The 17,857-nt window shown below is 35.4% G+C and overlaps 1 protein-coding gene across 1 annotated transcript; it reads left to right on the top strand.

Annotated features, from left to right (window-relative positions):
- The first annotated feature begins 318 nt into the window (after positions 1-318).
- Positions 319-14,319, top strand: LOC127636308 (sorting nexin-24-like). Its single transcript, XM_052116768.1, has 7 exons — positions 319-545; positions 1,566-1,649; positions 4,775-4,879; positions 6,470-6,564; positions 6,713-6,742; positions 7,036-7,100; positions 13,059-14,319. The coding sequence occupies exons 1-7, from the start codon at positions 477-479 to the stop codon at positions 13,127-13,129; spliced, it is 519 nt and encodes a 172-aa protein (XP_051972728.1). The 5' UTR covers positions 319-476; the 3' UTR covers positions 13,130-14,319.
- The last annotated feature ends 3,538 nt before the right edge of the window (positions 14,320-17,857 follow it).

The raw sequence follows: 17,857 nt of genomic DNA, 5'->3' as shown, positions 1-17,857 counted from the left end.
TATAATGTGTCAATGGATAATGGTTACAAGTAACAGGGTTGCAGATATTGGTTTTTAGTAATATATAAACCTATATTTCCCATAAAATAATGAAAATATGTGTAAAATATTTTTTCTTACAGTTAATTTAATAACAAGGTTAAATGGTTGAGCTTTGCAATCAGATATAAACTGAAACCGACCTTTTGTTTTTATTAGAAACGTGTGCATACAGACTTACAAAACACCAGCAGTTGAATAAGAAGGTCGTGTCAGTTATTTAAAGGGACATATTTCCTAAATTATGCATTATGCTCCAAGCACCGATAGGTGGAAGCATTACATTTTCAGACCAACGAACCTCCTGCTGGTAATGGAGAATAAGCGAACTGAATATTTTTCTCATGTTAGACGCCCAGTCAGCTTGACAAGCAGAAACGTCATTAAAGGGCATCCTCAACACTATTCACAGGTATCTGACTTGGTCGTGACAGATCATGCATCCCATAGAAGTGTCAATCCCGTCTTTTCGATCGGAGGGCAGTAAAGTGGAGAAGGGCTACACGGTGAGTACAATTATCATTTTTAAAGGTCGTAAACACGCTTTCAATAAAGCTCAAGACTACAAACATTGAACTTTACTTGCTTTATCCATATCGATCAATGTCGATTTAAGACGAGTCTCAAAACCTAGTGATGCCTACTTAGCATGTTTAGGCATTCAAGGGGGTTTCTTAGTCTTTGGGCTCCTTTAGCTATGTTTACATTTTTCACACAAACACTAGTGGGTTTAATTCGTCAACTAGCAATGTCCAACAGTGTGTATATGTACATGTATCACAGGAGATTTATGTCATTTTTTTTCTAAACGTCATGAACATTTTCACCACATCTTAAATAATGTATCGTGTTGATAGAATTCGTGGTGGAAATTAAATTAAGATTTTTATTTTTTATTTGATTAACTTCTTTGTCTTTAACACATTCTATATACCTTTTATATCATTTGGCAAAATTACAGCTTAATTTGTAAATTATGCCAATAATATTGTTTTAATCATATTCACACAATTTATATTAAAATGTCTTATATTTATTTGACTCTTCATCATAGTTTTTAACATTCAATAATTAATATTTTTAGAATGGATTTTCATAGTTTAATATTGATATTCTGTGTTTGGGACAGGCTAAAACATTCAAATCTATAATAAAAGGCCTCTGAAAAGTACCAAAAATATATAATAAATGCCTGGTTAAAAGTTTTCAATTCCGTTTTAATGTGACCTTCATATAACAAAAAGAAGATAAAAATAAAATGTTTAAATCTGTTAGTTCAAATACAAAAATCAACCCCTGGGACATGTAATTGGCCTAAGCTGAAGAAACAAGACACCGTCTAGGGAGGCGACAAATTGGGTTTTTTAGACCGCTTGAATTTATGGTGAACTTATATTGATATTTGAGCTGTTGTCAGTTCATTGTCACTGACATTGACTGTATCTTTTTCAGCACACTATGTATATCAATATTGTATATATATTTTACATCAGAACCTTTAAATGTAAACACATTTTTTCCACTAGGTTTTCAAGATCGAGGTGCTGATGTGTGGTAGACAGCATACTGTTGAGAAACGATACAGTGAATTTCATGCTCTACATAAAATGGTGAGCTTCCATTAAACCTTCTTTATCACACTGAAATAAAATACCTGACAGATAATAAAAACTTGGACTAAAGATTTAGAATACTAGCTGTAGAATTAAAGGGATAGTGCACCCAAAAATGAAGATTCTCTCCTCATTTACTCACTCTCATGCCATCCCAGATGTGTATGACTTCATTCTTCTGCTGAAAACATACAAATATTTTTAGAAGAATATTTCAGCTCTGTAGTTCTTTTCAATGCAAGTGAATGGTGATTAGAACTTTGAAACTCAAAAAACATATAAAGGCAGCATAAAAGTTATAAATGTAGTTTATTTGGCGATTCACATTCTTCCTGCATATCGCCACCTATTGTGAAGTGTGAAAGAATTTATAGTAACAAATTACTTAAATATTGATCTGGTTTTCAACCACACCTAACATATCACTTATGAAGATTTAGATTTAACCACTGTAGTCTTTGGGTTACTTTTAAACAGCTTTTATGTGCTTTTTGGAGCTTCAACATTTTTGTACCCATTCACTTGCACTGAATGGACCTACAGAGCTGAAATATTCATCATAAAATCTTTATTTGTGTTTGGGAGAAGAAAGAAAACCATACACATCTGGGATGTCATGAGGGTGAGGAAATGATGAGAATTTTTATTTTTAGGTGATCTATTCCTTTAAGATCTAAGTTAATAGTCATTTGGACGACTGTCAAATTCAGAGGCGATTATCAACTAAATGGAAAAACCATGATGTCTGACAGTTTAGAAGCAGTAAGCAGTCAGTATTAATAACATAAACAAGTGCAAACTGCAAAGTCATAAATCCATATATAAGAATTTTAAAAAAGGAGCAAAGAGAGCACAATCCATTCCAAACAGAATTGCCAATAATAATCACTGTAGAAGTGCGTTGTGACTGACCGTTATCACCTTTCAGCCCCCTGAAGTCCTCAGAGTGGAGGGTAATTGTCTTTGAAGGGATTAGGGCATAGGGATCACTTCTGATTTGATGCACTCGCAGGAGTTAGACGTGATGAAAGTGTCTGGAATTTATATTTAATGCAGCCATTTTTCAGAGATGTCATGAGATGTACATCACGAGAAAGTGTTCTTTACTCTTTATATTTTGTGTAGTGTGATTCAAAACATTGATATGTTGAAATGTTTTATTCACTTGTTTCTGATTCATCTTCATGTCTTGCGCAACAGCTCCTGGCTCGTCATTAGTCCGCGATGCGCTATTTTGTTTGTAGCAAGTCAGTGGAAAAGCAGCCAAACCGGGTTGAGATAGTGCAGCTTCTGTACAGTTTCACACTCTAACAAGTAGCACGGTGGACAAAGGAGTGTGTGTGTGTGTGTGTGTGTGTGTGTGTGTGTGTGTGTGTGTGTGTGTGTGTGTGTGTGTGTGTGTGTGTGTGTGTGTCTGTATGACTGCGCTTATTGGCTATTTAAAAAAATTGCACAAGCCGTTCAACAAGTCCCATCCCAACTTCATGTTTCAGTAGGAAATATGTCAAGTGTAAAGTAAGCTATGCTTTTCAAGGCACTTCACAAGGAATTTATATGGTGCCCCTATGCACATGTACAAGGAGAACTGACACTGCCTAGTCCCAACGCAGTGTCGTCAGGGATTCATAGTGAAATTCACCCGTCTCTGATTCCTTGTGTAATTTGAAAACTCTACGACTCCCCAAATTACGTTTCACAACAGAGTACGAGAAGTGATACAAGATACAAAAACAAATGCATGATCACATGTTATGCATTTCAGCATATGTTTTTAATCGCCTAAAGGCATCATGTATTTTATTGGTTACAATATGTAGCTACCTGTTGCTCGCACTCACTCCATAGGGACGCGAGCATCAGCTAACACAATGACGTAACGTACAAAGAGAGAATGTGATTCACTGGCATCATGCTGACAGATGAGGAAGCATAATTAAAATTGCAGTTATAATTGTTTTACTTCAAACTTTGAGACTGCATATTATATTTGACTCTCCAGTGCTGGAACAGGGCAAAAACAAAGTGTGGATATAGGTCTGACTATGAGAGACTGTAGTTTGAAGTAATCACTTTTCTTTGCATGACACATAGACTATCGTATAAATGCAGTCCATGTCGGCGTTAGCAAGCTAGCCAGCTAGCCAGCTTTATCAATAGCTGTTAGCTACATTTGGTGGATGATGACAGTAGTGGTTTATAAAATAGACTGTACATTATAAATATGTTGACACAATTCAGTATTGATGTGATTCCATCACAACTGTCACTTTGATATCGATGCGCTCTTGATTTATTATAATAGATTGTATATATTTTCTGTGTAACTAAGTTATTCTGTATTATCTTAAACATTGTCTAGCATTAATTTAATGTGTTATTGTAGTTTAGATAAAATTATACAGATTATGGCAGTATATTTCACATGCTTTGCAGTTATGTGAGCTTACCTGTCCAATAAGAAGAACGCCAATTCAGGGTCGGTTTTGATCCCCAAACGAAGGAAGGTCCCTCCAGGAATCAAATGCCCTGCCGATGTTCTCTCTAGTTTTCGCTTTACCATGATCACGTTCCCACTTAGCCAGATGGGATTCAGTTAATAATCGTTTTTTTGGCTTACTCTGAGTTTGTGAAGGAGACAGTCGTTGTTGTGCTGGGAGCCTTCATTGACCATGGAAACATAATTAAAGCGCAAGGCATTATGGGTATTCCCCATAGCCTAAATTTTATACTCAATAGTTAGTTATTCACACTTAAAATCTTAAGTCTATGGATTTTTAAGATAAATATATTCAAGGAGCATATATATTTGAGTTATGAGACAAAAACTTGAAATTTCAAGTAATGTTTAATTAAGACAACTTGATTTTTTCCAGTAATGGCAACTTTAGGGTTTACAGTATATGCACATTTACGAGAGAATGTTTTGCTGTTGTTAAATGTCATAAATGCAGTGGAAGTTTTTCACAATTTTGGCAAAATAAAGAAATTCCACTGATGAAAGAATTGTCATTTTTGGGTGAAATATCCCTTTAACATCTCAAACAGACAGACCACCTAAACTCTTGAGACACCTTCTGGCCAGAAACATTTTAAAACATGTTTGTTTTTTGTTTTTTTTACAGCTAAAAAAGATGATTAAACCTCTTGAAATTCCTTCAAAACATGTCAGGAACTGGGTGCCTAAGGTTCTTGAGCAGAGAAGACAAGGACTAGAATTCTATCTTCAGGTATTGTTCATTTTACCCACCTATATGCTGAACATTTGAAATGACACAATACACAGCGTGCACAATTATTAGGCAAATTGAATTCCTCAGGATTAATCTTATTGTTGAATAAACACAATGCTCTCAATCAATCCAAAATGTTATTGAATCTCAAACCTGAATGTTTAACAAAGAAAAAGTGAGTTTTGTCTTTCTCAGGGGAATTTCTAAGTGTGCACAATTATTAGGCAACTAAATTACAAAAATAATTTCTCCCAACTCAATTGTTTATTCTCAATTTTTAGAGTAGGTGCAACAAATAAGTAATACAAAATGACAATTAAATAACATTTTTGGCCTTTCAAAAATATTCAGTGACCAATATAGCCACCTTTCTTTTCAGTAACTGCCATGAGCCTTCCATCCACGGAGTCTGTCAGTTTCTTGATCTGTTCATGCTCAACTTTTGCTGAAGCAGTAACCACAGCCTCCCAAATGCTGTTCAAAGAGATGTATCGTCTTCCCTTACATTTAAGAAGGGCCCACAAGTTCTCAATAGGATTTAAGTCAGGTGAGGAAGGGGCCAAGTCATTATTTGGGCATCTTTGAGGCCCTTGCTGGCTAGCCAAGCAGTGGAGTACTTGATGCATGTGATGGAGCATTGTCCCACATAAAGATCATGACCTTCTTGAATGCTGAGGACTTCTTCCTGTACCACTGCTTGAAGAAAGTAAATTCTAGAAACTGGAAGTAGGTTTGGGAGTTGAGTTTCAGTCCATCTTCAACTCGAAAAGGTCCAACTACTTCATCCTTAATGATAGCAGCCCATACCATTACCCCTCCTCCACCGTGCTGGCACCTGACTTGAAGTGGTGTCCATTAGTGATCCAAACACTGGCACATCCATCTGGTCCATCAAGAGTCACTCACAATTCATCTGTCCATAAAACCTTTGAAAAATCAGTTTTCAGGGATTTCTTTGCCCAGTCTTGATGCTTCAACTTGTGAATCTTATTCAGTGGTGGTCGTGTTTCAGCCTTCTTGACCTTGGCCACGTCTCTGAGCACTTGACACCTTGTACTTCTGGGCACTCCAGGTAGGTTGCAGTTCTGGAATATGGTAGCATTGGAGGATGATGTGTTTTCTCAAGTCTTTTGCAGTTAATTTGCGCCTTTTCTTCTCCATGCATTTTTTGCGCCCCAGTTGACTATTCGCAACAAAACGTTTGATTGTCCAGTGGTCACGCCTCAATAGTTTAGTTATTTCAAGAGTGTTGTATCCGTCTAGAAAGGCACTTTACAATATTTAAATTTTCAATGACAGTTAAATCTCTTTGAGGTAATGAAGCTGCCTAATAATTATGCACACTTTGATATAGGGTGTTAGTCGCTTTCGCCACACCCTTCATTACACAAATACATACCACCTGAAAATGACTGAATCCAATAAGCATTGAAGTTTATATGTTTGGAGTTGGAAAATGTGCATGGAAATACGGATAAGATCAGAATACTCACTTGCCTAATAATTGTGAATGCAGTGTAGAAAACAGCCCCATTCCAAAACTCTGAAATACCCATTTTATTTCTTTGTGTGTTTTTGTGTGTATAGACTATAATTATGGAAAATGAGGTTCTTCCAAAGATATTCTTGGATTTCCTCAATATCCGCCATTTCCCATCACTGCCAAAAACTGAGAGTTGCGGGTAAGTTTTTATAGTGTGCAATTTTGTCTTAAAGAAGAAGCCTTAGAAAGCAGACTTTTGTAGAAAGGCATTTCAATCTAGTCAACTTAAAAAAAATCTATGAATTGCATATAGATTGTGTTAAAGTTGTGGTGTTTTTCATGTTTAGATCATTTGAAACTGAATCAGAGGAATCAAGGTATGTGTGTTAAGATATTAAAACCTGAAGGAAGCACAGAACATCGTTTTAAACTGGTTTTAAAATTTAGTTCATTGACAGGTTTCTGTTTTCTGTATAAATGTGTAATATACAAACTATTGGGAGTTGCATATTGAGCTGCTAAGAGCTAATTTCGCTGGCCCTGGGAAATGACACGTCCACCCATGTGATACATTTCACAGTCAGCTTTTTTTGTTTTGAAGCTTTTATAAAAAAGAGAACTAGTTTATGAGTAATTTTGTTCTCTGAACTTTCCTCTCCAAACATTGCAGTAAACTGACACACCAGCCAGCGCTGCTCTTCCAGAGGGATCCATATCTGCTACCCACCACAAATGGTAAAACTCTATGGCCTAATCACTGTCTTCCATTATTTTAAGTGGATTTATTAGGTTCAGAATCCCTGTAATAACCAGAATAAATGATGATTTGCTGCATAATGCTGGACTTTTAACTGTAAACAACCCAGAATACATCTTTATTTGACTCTTATTTTGAACAGAAACTTGGCTCCGTTACAATGCTCTATATTTATATATTAACCAAATGTAGGTTTTGTAGGCTTTGCTCACCAAATTAAGGATTTTATACACCACCAGATGATTTAAAAAAAAAAAAAAAATTATTCACAGGAAAGTAGTATGTGTTGCTGGGCATGTTTCTGTATAGTCAAATTTTTCTTTGCTTCAATTTAGAACACTTGATTTATCTAATCAAAATAAAATATGCATTTACGTGAGGATAGAAATATGGATGAATATTGCCAATAACAAAAGATTTAGATACAACAAATCCCTACAAGGTATCAGTGATTGTTTTTATTTCACCTCTAGAGGCCGCTTTTATACTGTAGAATCCTCCAGCACTGGCCACTGAGGAGCATGGAGGAATAATAAAAACTTCTGGCAACTATCGGCATATATTTTAGCAGATAACCAACCGTTTGTTCCAAAAAGCAACTTGGCACAATTAATTGGTAAAACCGATATACAGTTAAAGTCAGAAGTTTACATACACTTATGCCTCCTACACACTACATGACTTTCAAAGACGTTGGAGTGTCGTACCGTATTACACAAGTGTCTGTCGTGTCATGGAAGTTTTCAAATTACACAAGGAATCGGCGACAGGGTGAACGCATTACAAAACATTTCACTATTGATGAATCACAGACGACCCTGCCTGGACTCCAAATTATGTTTCACAACAGAGTACACGCAAGAAATGATACGAAATACGAAAACAAATACATGATCATATGTTTTGCATTTCAGAACATGATGTGTATGTTTTTAATCGCCTTTACATAATGTGTAAAGCATCATATATTTTATTGGTTACAATATGAAAAGTACCTCCTACTGAAACATCTTACTATTTGCTTACCTGACTGTCCAAGAGAATTGGCAATTTCTCTCCAACTCTTCTCTTTCTCCACCCGGTTGTGGTACAGTTCAGATGAAACATAAAATCTGGTGCTCCTGCAAATTTTTCACAAATGTTTCCTTCATTTCTTCGGTCCAATGAGATTTTCTTGATACCGTAGCCATGCTAGTTGATGTTCTGTGTCAGGTACATCAGGACTCCTCCCACTGAATCATCCCATGCCCCATTTCTTGCTCTCTCATTGGCTGTAGGTCAAATCTGCAGTTGAATTCAGTCAAAACACATTTCACATTGCGTGATTTGGAATCGCAGACAGGTCCAGATATTTAACATGCTAGACATCTCGCTGACATCGGCGACGCATCGGTAATTCTCTCAGATCGCATATTTGATTATTCATACATTGCGTTCATCGCTCACGGGAGCGAGCTCTGATTTGCCTATGATTTCGGGCATTTGTTGCCGATCTCCACAAAACTGTCTACAAAATCATGTAGTGTAAACTCTGCATTAGTCATTAAAACTAATTGTTTAACCACTCCACAGATTTATTATTAGCAAACTATAGTTTTGGCAAGTCGTTTAGGACATCTACATTTTGCATGACACAAGTAATTTTTCCAACAATTGTTTACAGACAGATTGTTTCACTTTTAATTGACTATATCACAATTCCAGTGGGTCAGAAGTTTACATACAGTAAGTTAACTGTGCCTTTAATCAGCTTGGAAAATTCCAGAAAGTTATGTCATGCCTTTAGAAAATTAGCCAATTAGCTTCTGATAGGAGGTGTTCTGAACTGGAGGTGTACCTGTGGATGCATTTTAAGGCCTACATTCAAACTCAGTGCCTCTTTGCTTGACATCATGGGAAAATCAAAAGAAACCAGCCAAGACCTCAGAAAAACAATTGTGGACCTCCACAAGTCTGGTTCATCCTTTTGGAGCAATTTCCAAACACCTTAATCTACCATTTTCATCTGTACAATGAATATGAACAAACAATCTGTACAAACAATAGTACGCAAGTATAAACACAGTGGGACCACAAACCCATCATAACGCTCAGGAAGGAGACGCATTCTGTCTCCTAGAGATGAACGTAGTTTAGTGCTAAAAGTACAAATCAATCCCAGAACAACAGCAATGGACCTTGTGAAGTTGATGGAGGAAGCAGGTAGACAAGTAGTTTAGAGTAAAACGAGTCCTATATCGACATTTCCTGACAGTCTGATCAGCATGGAAGAAGCCACTGCTCCAAAACCACAATAAAAAAGCTGATAATTAAATTAAAGAAAATTTGTGGGCAGAACTGAAAAAGCATATGCAAGCAAGGAGGCCTTCAAACCTGACTCATTTACAGCAGTTCTGTCTAGAGAAATGGACCAATTTCCAGCAACTTATTGAGAGAAGCTTGTGGAAGGCTACCCAAAACAATTGACCCAAGTTAAACAATTTAAAAGCAATCCTACCAAATACTAACAAAGTGTATGTAAATGTCTGACCCACTGGAAATGTGATGAAATAAATAAAAGCTATTATTCTGACATTTCACATCTTTAAAATAAAGTAGTGATCCTAATTGACCTTAGACAGGGAAAGTTTTCTACAATTAAGTGTCAGGAATTGTGAAAACCTGAGTTTAAAAGTATTTGGCTAAAGTACATGTAAACTTCTGACTTCAACTGTAGCAGTCTACCTCTAGTAGATCACAAAAAATTATTTAAAATCACAAATTGTATGGCTTACAGTAATGTGTGATAATCACATCTCTGCCAAGTCACATTGTATATTTCAACTCCTGTCATGACATAATGATAAGTCCACTCAAAGGAATTAAGCTGGTAATGCACAACAAGTTGTCAATCAACTCAGAATAGTAGTCTTGCTTCTAAAAGGATCATTTAGATAAATTTACTGCTCAAACAACACACATTTTAACATCCATAAGTGCTTTAAAACACCTTCAGTACGCGTGCCCCATAGACTCCTATTGTAAGTGGCTTATATTTTATATGATTTTTGTTTGTTTTTACAAACTGATGGAAAAGTCCAAAATAAATTCTGACATAATCAAGAGCATGCCACAGATGCTTTTGACAAAGCTTTACTTGTATTGAACCCAGAACATCCCCTGAAGGTAGGGTTGCCAACTGTTCCGTATTTGCCGGGATGTCACGTATTTTGGCTGAAATGACAAAATCCTGTACGGAATGCCTATTGTCCCATAGACACTCAAAGGGGACTTTGTTTAAGTCACTTTTTGTATTGTCTCATCAATTCACAATAATGTTATGCATTTGAATCATTATATACATTTATATTTTATAATTATAAATGTATATTTATAATTATTCTGTTTATTATACACTCACCAATCACATTATTAGGAACTCCTGTACACCTATATATTCATGCAATTTATCTAATCATCCAATCGTGTGGCAGCAGTGCATGCATAAAATCATGCAGATACAGGCCAGGAGCTTCAGTTAAGTTTCACATCAACTATCAGAATGGGAAAAAATTATCTTATTGATTTCGACTGTGGTATGATTGTTGATGCCAGACAGGCTGGTTTGAGTTTTGTAACTGCTGATCTCCTTGGATTTTCATGCACAACAGTCTTTAGAATTTACTCAGAATGGTGCCAAAAACAAAAAACATCCAGTGAATGGCAGTTCTGCGGATGGAAAGGCCCTGTTGATGAGAGAGTTCAATGGAGAATGGCCAGACTGGTTGGAGCTGACAGAAAGGGTACGGTAACTCCGATAATCACTCTGTACAATTGTAGAGAGCAGAATAGCATCTCAGAATGCACAACAAGTCGAACCTTGAGGCGAATGGGCTACAACAGCAGAAGACCATGTTGGGTTCCACTTCTGTCAGCCAAGAACAGAAAGCTTGGCTCACCAAAACTGGAGAGTTAAAGATTGTTTTTGGTACCATTCTGTGTAAACTCTCGAGACTGTTGTGTGTGAAAAATCCCAGGAGATCAGCAGTTACAGAAATACTCAAACCAGCCCATCTGGGACCAACAATCATGCCACAGTCCAAATCACTGATATCAAATTTGTTCCCTATTCTGATGGTTGATGTGAACCAGAGCATGTGAGCGAAGCAAGCCGGTGTGACACTCCGCTCAATAACCCGCTCTATGCGTGTGTGCTCCACTCAACCGCTCCTGGCCCAAGCAGATGATAAAAAAGCATTTGCTCAAATCCCGATCTGACATTACATTTCTCTGTAGTATACTTGGTTCCAAGGACGTACACAGGGGGTCGCTACAGTAGCCCGAGCAACTGCCCTTTTGCCCACATGGGCCGAGGTGCCCCTCTGGATGAAATATAGACTATAGGCCAACATTTATTAAATGATCAAATGCTTAGTAACTTAAACATCTGAAATGATGAGTTTGTATTGTTGTGTTTTAGTATATAAAATCTTGCTGTTTATTTTGGATGCATTTACAAATGCTGATAGATATTCGGGTCCACCAGACCTTCCTTATCATTTATAATCAGTCAAATAATTCTCTGTTAGCACATATGCCATTGAACATCTTCAAATAAAGAAATAACTTTTGTTTTCAGTTGTAATTGCCTTTATTTATTTTAAACAAGTCATCAAACATGCCCCTACGAGTGATAAAACTTATGTGCGTTAGCACGGAACTCGCATAAGTGCAAAATGATTTTTAAAGGTTGTATTAAGTTATCCAGAAAAGAGCAGTGAATATTTTTTTCTCTTTTTCAGTGTTGTTGATTTATTAATATTTCATATGTATGAATCATATGCAATCTAAAGGACTGTGGTTATTTTATATATATATATATATATATAAAATAAATATTATTAGATACCATGTGCCCCCTTTGTTTTTCCTTGATACTTTTAAAGAAGCATAAAGTGAATCTGGACTTTGTGTGTCAAACAATTATGTCTTGTGCATGCGCTTTTTATATGTACAGCAAGTTTTAATCAATGGATTTAACAAATAAAAAATATTTGTCCTGCATAGTGAGATTTTGTCCAATATAGATGAAATCAAGTTTAATGATCCCAAAACAAATACAAATTATTTAATTCACAAATTACACTACAAAGAAAAAATGCTTTACCAATATACAATATTATAAAGCTTACATATTCAATTGAGGGTGCTCTAATGTTCACAACCCCACAGAACCGGGCCTGCTTCTAGCTGGCAGCTGCACTGACATGATGGCAAAACAACAAGATACCTTCCTATCTATTAATTTATTATTGAATGGTAGTGTAGCCTACTAGCTCACCTTTTGATGAACTAACATATTCATGTAGCACATCCTCATGCTCCATGGCAATGTGATGCGTACGATTCCTAAAGGAATATTTGCTAATTCTCACGGTCTCTCCACACTCCTTTCGATTTCCTCGTTCTTAATTTTGATTTGTACTTTGCATTTATTTAGGCTATAAGGTTTGCAAATTCACTAAAACAACGTTTGAGCTCCATAACCTCAGGCCCATTGCTTATTTTGCAGATTCCCAAATCAGCATATCACGAAGTGCATTCTGGGTTGAGTGAGCGGCTCTGAGCGGCCTGAGAGAGCGGAGTGGAATCAAAAAGGCGCTATCCGCTCAGGTGGAATTATCACCGCTCCGCTCGCATACTCTGATGTGAACATTAACTGAAGCTCCTGACCTGTGTCTGAATTATTTTATGCTTTGCACTGCTGCAACACGATTGGCTGATTAGATAATAAGTTGGTGTACAGGTGTTCCTTATAAAGTGCTCAGTGAGTGGATATTGAATTCTTTATTGGGGGTCTTTCTTAGCTAATATTAATGTGATTTATTGTCATTAATTTATCAGCATATCATGTTATGAATTCGCTCAAAATATTTTTTTCCTTCAATTGTTTGCAGATACATTTTCCAACATGGTAATTGAAGGTGTGCTACGTGGAATATTCTATCCAGACTTCCAGCTGAGGTAGATCTCAGCACTACAGACAACATCACCTCCGTTTCATGGATATAAAGGGATTTATATAAGCAACACTAAATCACACAGTACCAGTTTCTCAGACTCACTCATCACAGTTTGAATTTTATTTCTGGTGTCTACACACTGTGGCATTTTTGCCTAGTTTTTTGGTTTTGTTTATATGCAGAGATTTCGATTTATTAGTTCATATGAAGTGTCTCATTTCATCTCAAGATTGAAAGTGTGACCTCAGCATAACTTTGCACATCTGTAAGAGAACAAATCAACATGTCGTAATTTGAACCAAGTTTACAGGTCATATTTGAGGTCAGTACAGAAGGATGACTTTTCCACTGAACTTATATTACTCCTAATGGGGTGACTTTTATCAAATACATCTTTTAGGAATCATGAGTGCTTGAAAGTCGTCTAGTGAAGAGCCTTGAACCTTTCCATTATGTTACTGAATTATTGTATGTTGATTTGACAATTATTGATAACCAGCCTCGTCTTATCATGAGCAAAAAAGGGAACTAATTGTTTATTTTAATATATTTGCTTGTAATGGATGAGTTAACGTAAAATGATTTTACAACTTTTGTTAAGACCGTCTGTTGTTTAGCTAATTAATATGCCGACAGTAAAACTGACACAGAGTTGATTAGGTTATATATCCAGATACTTAACAAGCAGTTCTTTTTAAGTGTTTTTCATTTACATGTCTTAAATATGTGTTTGGACTATGTGCCATTCCATTTAATGTTATTGACACTTTGAATTGTTGTCTCATGCACTTTAAATTGTGTGAAAAGATCAGTTCTAACTGAATATGTATGAATATTGAAAACTGACAGCAATAAAAACAACACATTTATTCATTAGCTGAATATTCTCTCTCTGTTGCATCTGTTGGAAAATGATGTATTTTTAAATGACACATGGGGCCAATTATGATTTTTGTTTATTGAAAAACTGACAAGTTCCATTTTGAACAGCAGACATTCTTACTCTTGCAATCATTATTTGCATGTTAAAGCTGTAACATGTTGTGTGTTTTCATATGTTGCATAAAACATTTTATGCCACCCAGGCATTTATTAAGAACACTGCATTTTGCATAATGAAACTTGTGCATTAATGACAATTCATTACCAATCCTGTCCAGGTTTGTCACAATTTGCCACAAGATTTGTCTAATTAATTAGAAAGTTATTTTTGTCTGCATTTGATGTAATGTATAAAATCTTATGATGACACAATTCATGGCATGGCACCTCAAGCACAATAAGGTGCAAATTTGCTTAAAAGCCCAGGTTTCATTTAGCGTCTTTCACAGATTTTGATTTGATACTAAAAACAATAAAATAAAACTGTTGTTTTAACGTTTGAACAAGTAAATCATAGTGTTGTTACTTAATTTTCAGTAACCAGTAAAAGCAGCTTTAGGAAATAAAATGTAAGAGTTAAAGGAACAATTCACCCAAATATTTAAATTCTGTAATAATTTAGACACTTTAATTTCTCTGGAACAAAAAATATGTTTTGAAGAATGTTCCCACTGTTCTTTTCCATTCAATTAAAGTAAATAGTGACAGAGGTTAAGGTCCAAAAAACACACACCATAAAAGTAGTCCATACAACTTGTGCACTATATCCCAAGCCTTCTGAAGCCATACGATATACGATAGCTTTGTATGAGAAACGAATCAAAATTGAAGTGAAAAAAATCACATGTACATAAGTATTCACAGCCTTTGCCATGACACTCGAAATTGAGCTCAGGTGCATCCTGTTTCCACTGATCATCCTTGAGATGTTTCTACAACTTGATTGGAGTCCACCTGTGGTAAATTCAGTTGATCTTAATGATAAATATGGAACTATTGCCCCATATACTTATATTGAAATTGAATGATAAACATGGAACAATTGCCCCATATACTTCTATTGAAATTTCACGATAAACATGGAACTATTGCCCCATAGACTTCTATTGTAATTAAATGATAAACATGGAACAATTCCTCCATAGACTTATATTGAAATGTAATGATAAACATGGAACAATTGCCCCATAAACCTCTATTGAAATTTAATGATAAACATGGAACAATTGCCCCATAGACTTCTAATGTAATTTAATGATAAACATGGATCAACTGCCCCATTGACTTCTATTGAAATTTAATGATAAACATGGAGTGGTTGCCCCATAGACTTCTATTGTAATTTAATAATAAACATGGAACTATTGCCCCATAGAATTCTATTGTAATTTAATGATAAACATGGATCAATTGCCCCATAGGCGTCTATTGAAATGTAATAATAAACATGGAACTATGGGTCAAAGCAGGCATATTTTAGTCTAGCTTTTATGCAGCATTGCATATATATACACACACAGTATATATATATATCTGTTGAAGTCAGAAGTTTACATATACTTAGGTTGAAGTCAATAAAACTCACTTTATCCCCTCCACAGATTTAATGTCAGCAAACTATAGTTTTGGCAAGGTGTTTAGGACATCTACTTTGTGCATGACACGAGTCATTTTTCCAACAATTGTTTACAGACAGATTGTTTCACTTTTAATTGAATATATCACAATTTCAGTACATCAGAAGTTTACATACACTAAGTTAACTGTGCCTTTAAGCAGCTTGGAAAATTCCAGAAAATAATTTCAAGCCATTAGACAATTAGCTTCTGATAGGAGGTGTACTGAACTGGTGTACCTGTGGATGTATTTTAAGGCCTACCTTCAAACTCAGTGCCTCTTTGCATGAAATCATGGGAAAATAAAAAGAAATTAAAAAAAATAGTACACACCTATAAACACCATAGGACAGTATTTGTGTATTTATTTTTTGCTTATTTAAAAAAAAAAAAAAAAAAAAAAAGCAAAAATAAATTATTATTAATAATTTTAATAATTTAAGAAGAATGTTTGTCCCTTGATTTCATGTTATTAGTTTTATCAATGTTAAAAACAGTTTTTTTCAATGTTTTAAACATTTTATACAAAAAGTTGTAGAATAATAATTTTTAAGGTTTAAGTTCAGAGGCATATAGTGATTTTTCCCAAGCATGTTAAACAGTTATTCACATTTTAATTAATATTTTCACACAAAAATATTTGATGTTGTACCCCATTGAACCCTTAAAATGTGGTGGCGTAACCCATTTAACCCTTGTTAGTGTTAACGTAGCTTTGTTCATGAAACTAAATTAAATAATAAAAGAAAGAACAACAGCCAAGTTGTCCTTATGAATAACAATTAAGGTCAACATGTTACAAAATGTTTACCCTCAGCATTTATAGGCAAAAACTGAACTAAATATAAAATGTACATATTTTGTAAGTTGGAAAGTCAAAATTACTTGAGAATGACCCATTTGCAATTTGGGTCAGTTCCTCGCATAAATCTGTGTGTGACTTTAGAAAACATGGAACACAGCATGAGTCATATGGACTACTGTTTACAGACCCACTTATTCACTTTTGTTGGAAAGTGAAGTGTGTTTTAAGGGAGCACACTACAATTTCGTCCTGAATGAAACAAGAATTGTTACTGTGAGAATATATAGTTAAAGATGCTCATTATTGTACTTGTATTAAGTGGTGTTTTATAAAAATTAATTAACTGAATGGTTAAAATTTGTATTTAAAATTAACAAATTAAAAGAAGAACTAAAAAAGCATGTGTGAGCAAGGAGGCCTATACAAACCTGACTCAGTTACAGCAGTTCTGTCTGGAGGAACAGGTCACAATTCCAGCAACTTATTGTGAGAAGCTTGTGGAAGGCTACCAAAAATATTTGACCCAAGTTAATCAATTTAAAGGCAATCCTACCAAATACTAACAAAACGTCTGACCCACTGGGAATGTGATGAAATAAATATTTCTCTCCACCATTATTCTGACATTTCACATCCTTAAAATAAAGTAGTGATCCTAACTGACCTTAGACAGGGAAGGTTTTCTATGATTAAATGTCAGGAATTGTGAAAAACTGAGTTTAAATGTATTTGGCTAAGGTGTATGTAAACTTCAGACTTCAACTGCTATGATATAATATATATATGAAGAGTGATGCACCAAAACCAGTGAGCAGTGCACGCAGCATGTCATGATCCAGCACCAATCTCCATCAACCCAACACAAATGACCATAACCATTCCAGCATTTAACAGAGCCTGAATTTGTCAGTCCCTTATGTATATTATTATTATTAATAATATTTTTTTTTTGGATATCCTTCATTTGTAAATAGTCAGGTGCCTTTTAAAAAAACTGCTATATTTAAATATCAAAGAGCCAAATATGAAAAAGTCAAAAGATAATTGATCTTTGTTGTTAACTTGATTATGTGATTCTGCTTGTATTTGTTTGGAGGTTGTCTTACATGTACCATGTAATTTTTCTTGTTAGGCTGGTTGTTTTGTAATCAGGCATGCCCATATTTTTAAAGAGAGAAAAAAAATACTGAATACCATGTATTATCAATTTTGACTTTTAAAAATAGTTGTGTTGGTTTTTTACCATAGGGCATTTAATATGCTTCCATAGGTGTCCAAAGAAGCAGTACACTTTTGTTACATACACAATTATGTCCATCCATCCATCCATCCATCTTCAACCGCTTATCCGAAGTCGGGTCGCGGGGGCAGCTGCTCCAGCAGGGGGCCCCAAACTTCCCTATCCCGAGCCACATTAACCAACTCTGACT

This window comes from Xyrauchen texanus, chromosome 44, assembly GCF_025860055.1.
Source record: "Xyrauchen texanus isolate HMW12.3.18 chromosome 44, RBS_HiC_50CHRs, whole genome shotgun sequence".
In the NCBI taxonomy this organism is placed as follows: domain Eukaryota; kingdom Metazoa; phylum Chordata; class Actinopteri; order Cypriniformes; family Catostomidae; genus Xyrauchen; species Xyrauchen texanus.
The sequence above is the reverse complement of the archived record's forward strand: the minus strand, read 5'-3'. Positions and strand labels throughout refer to the sequence as shown.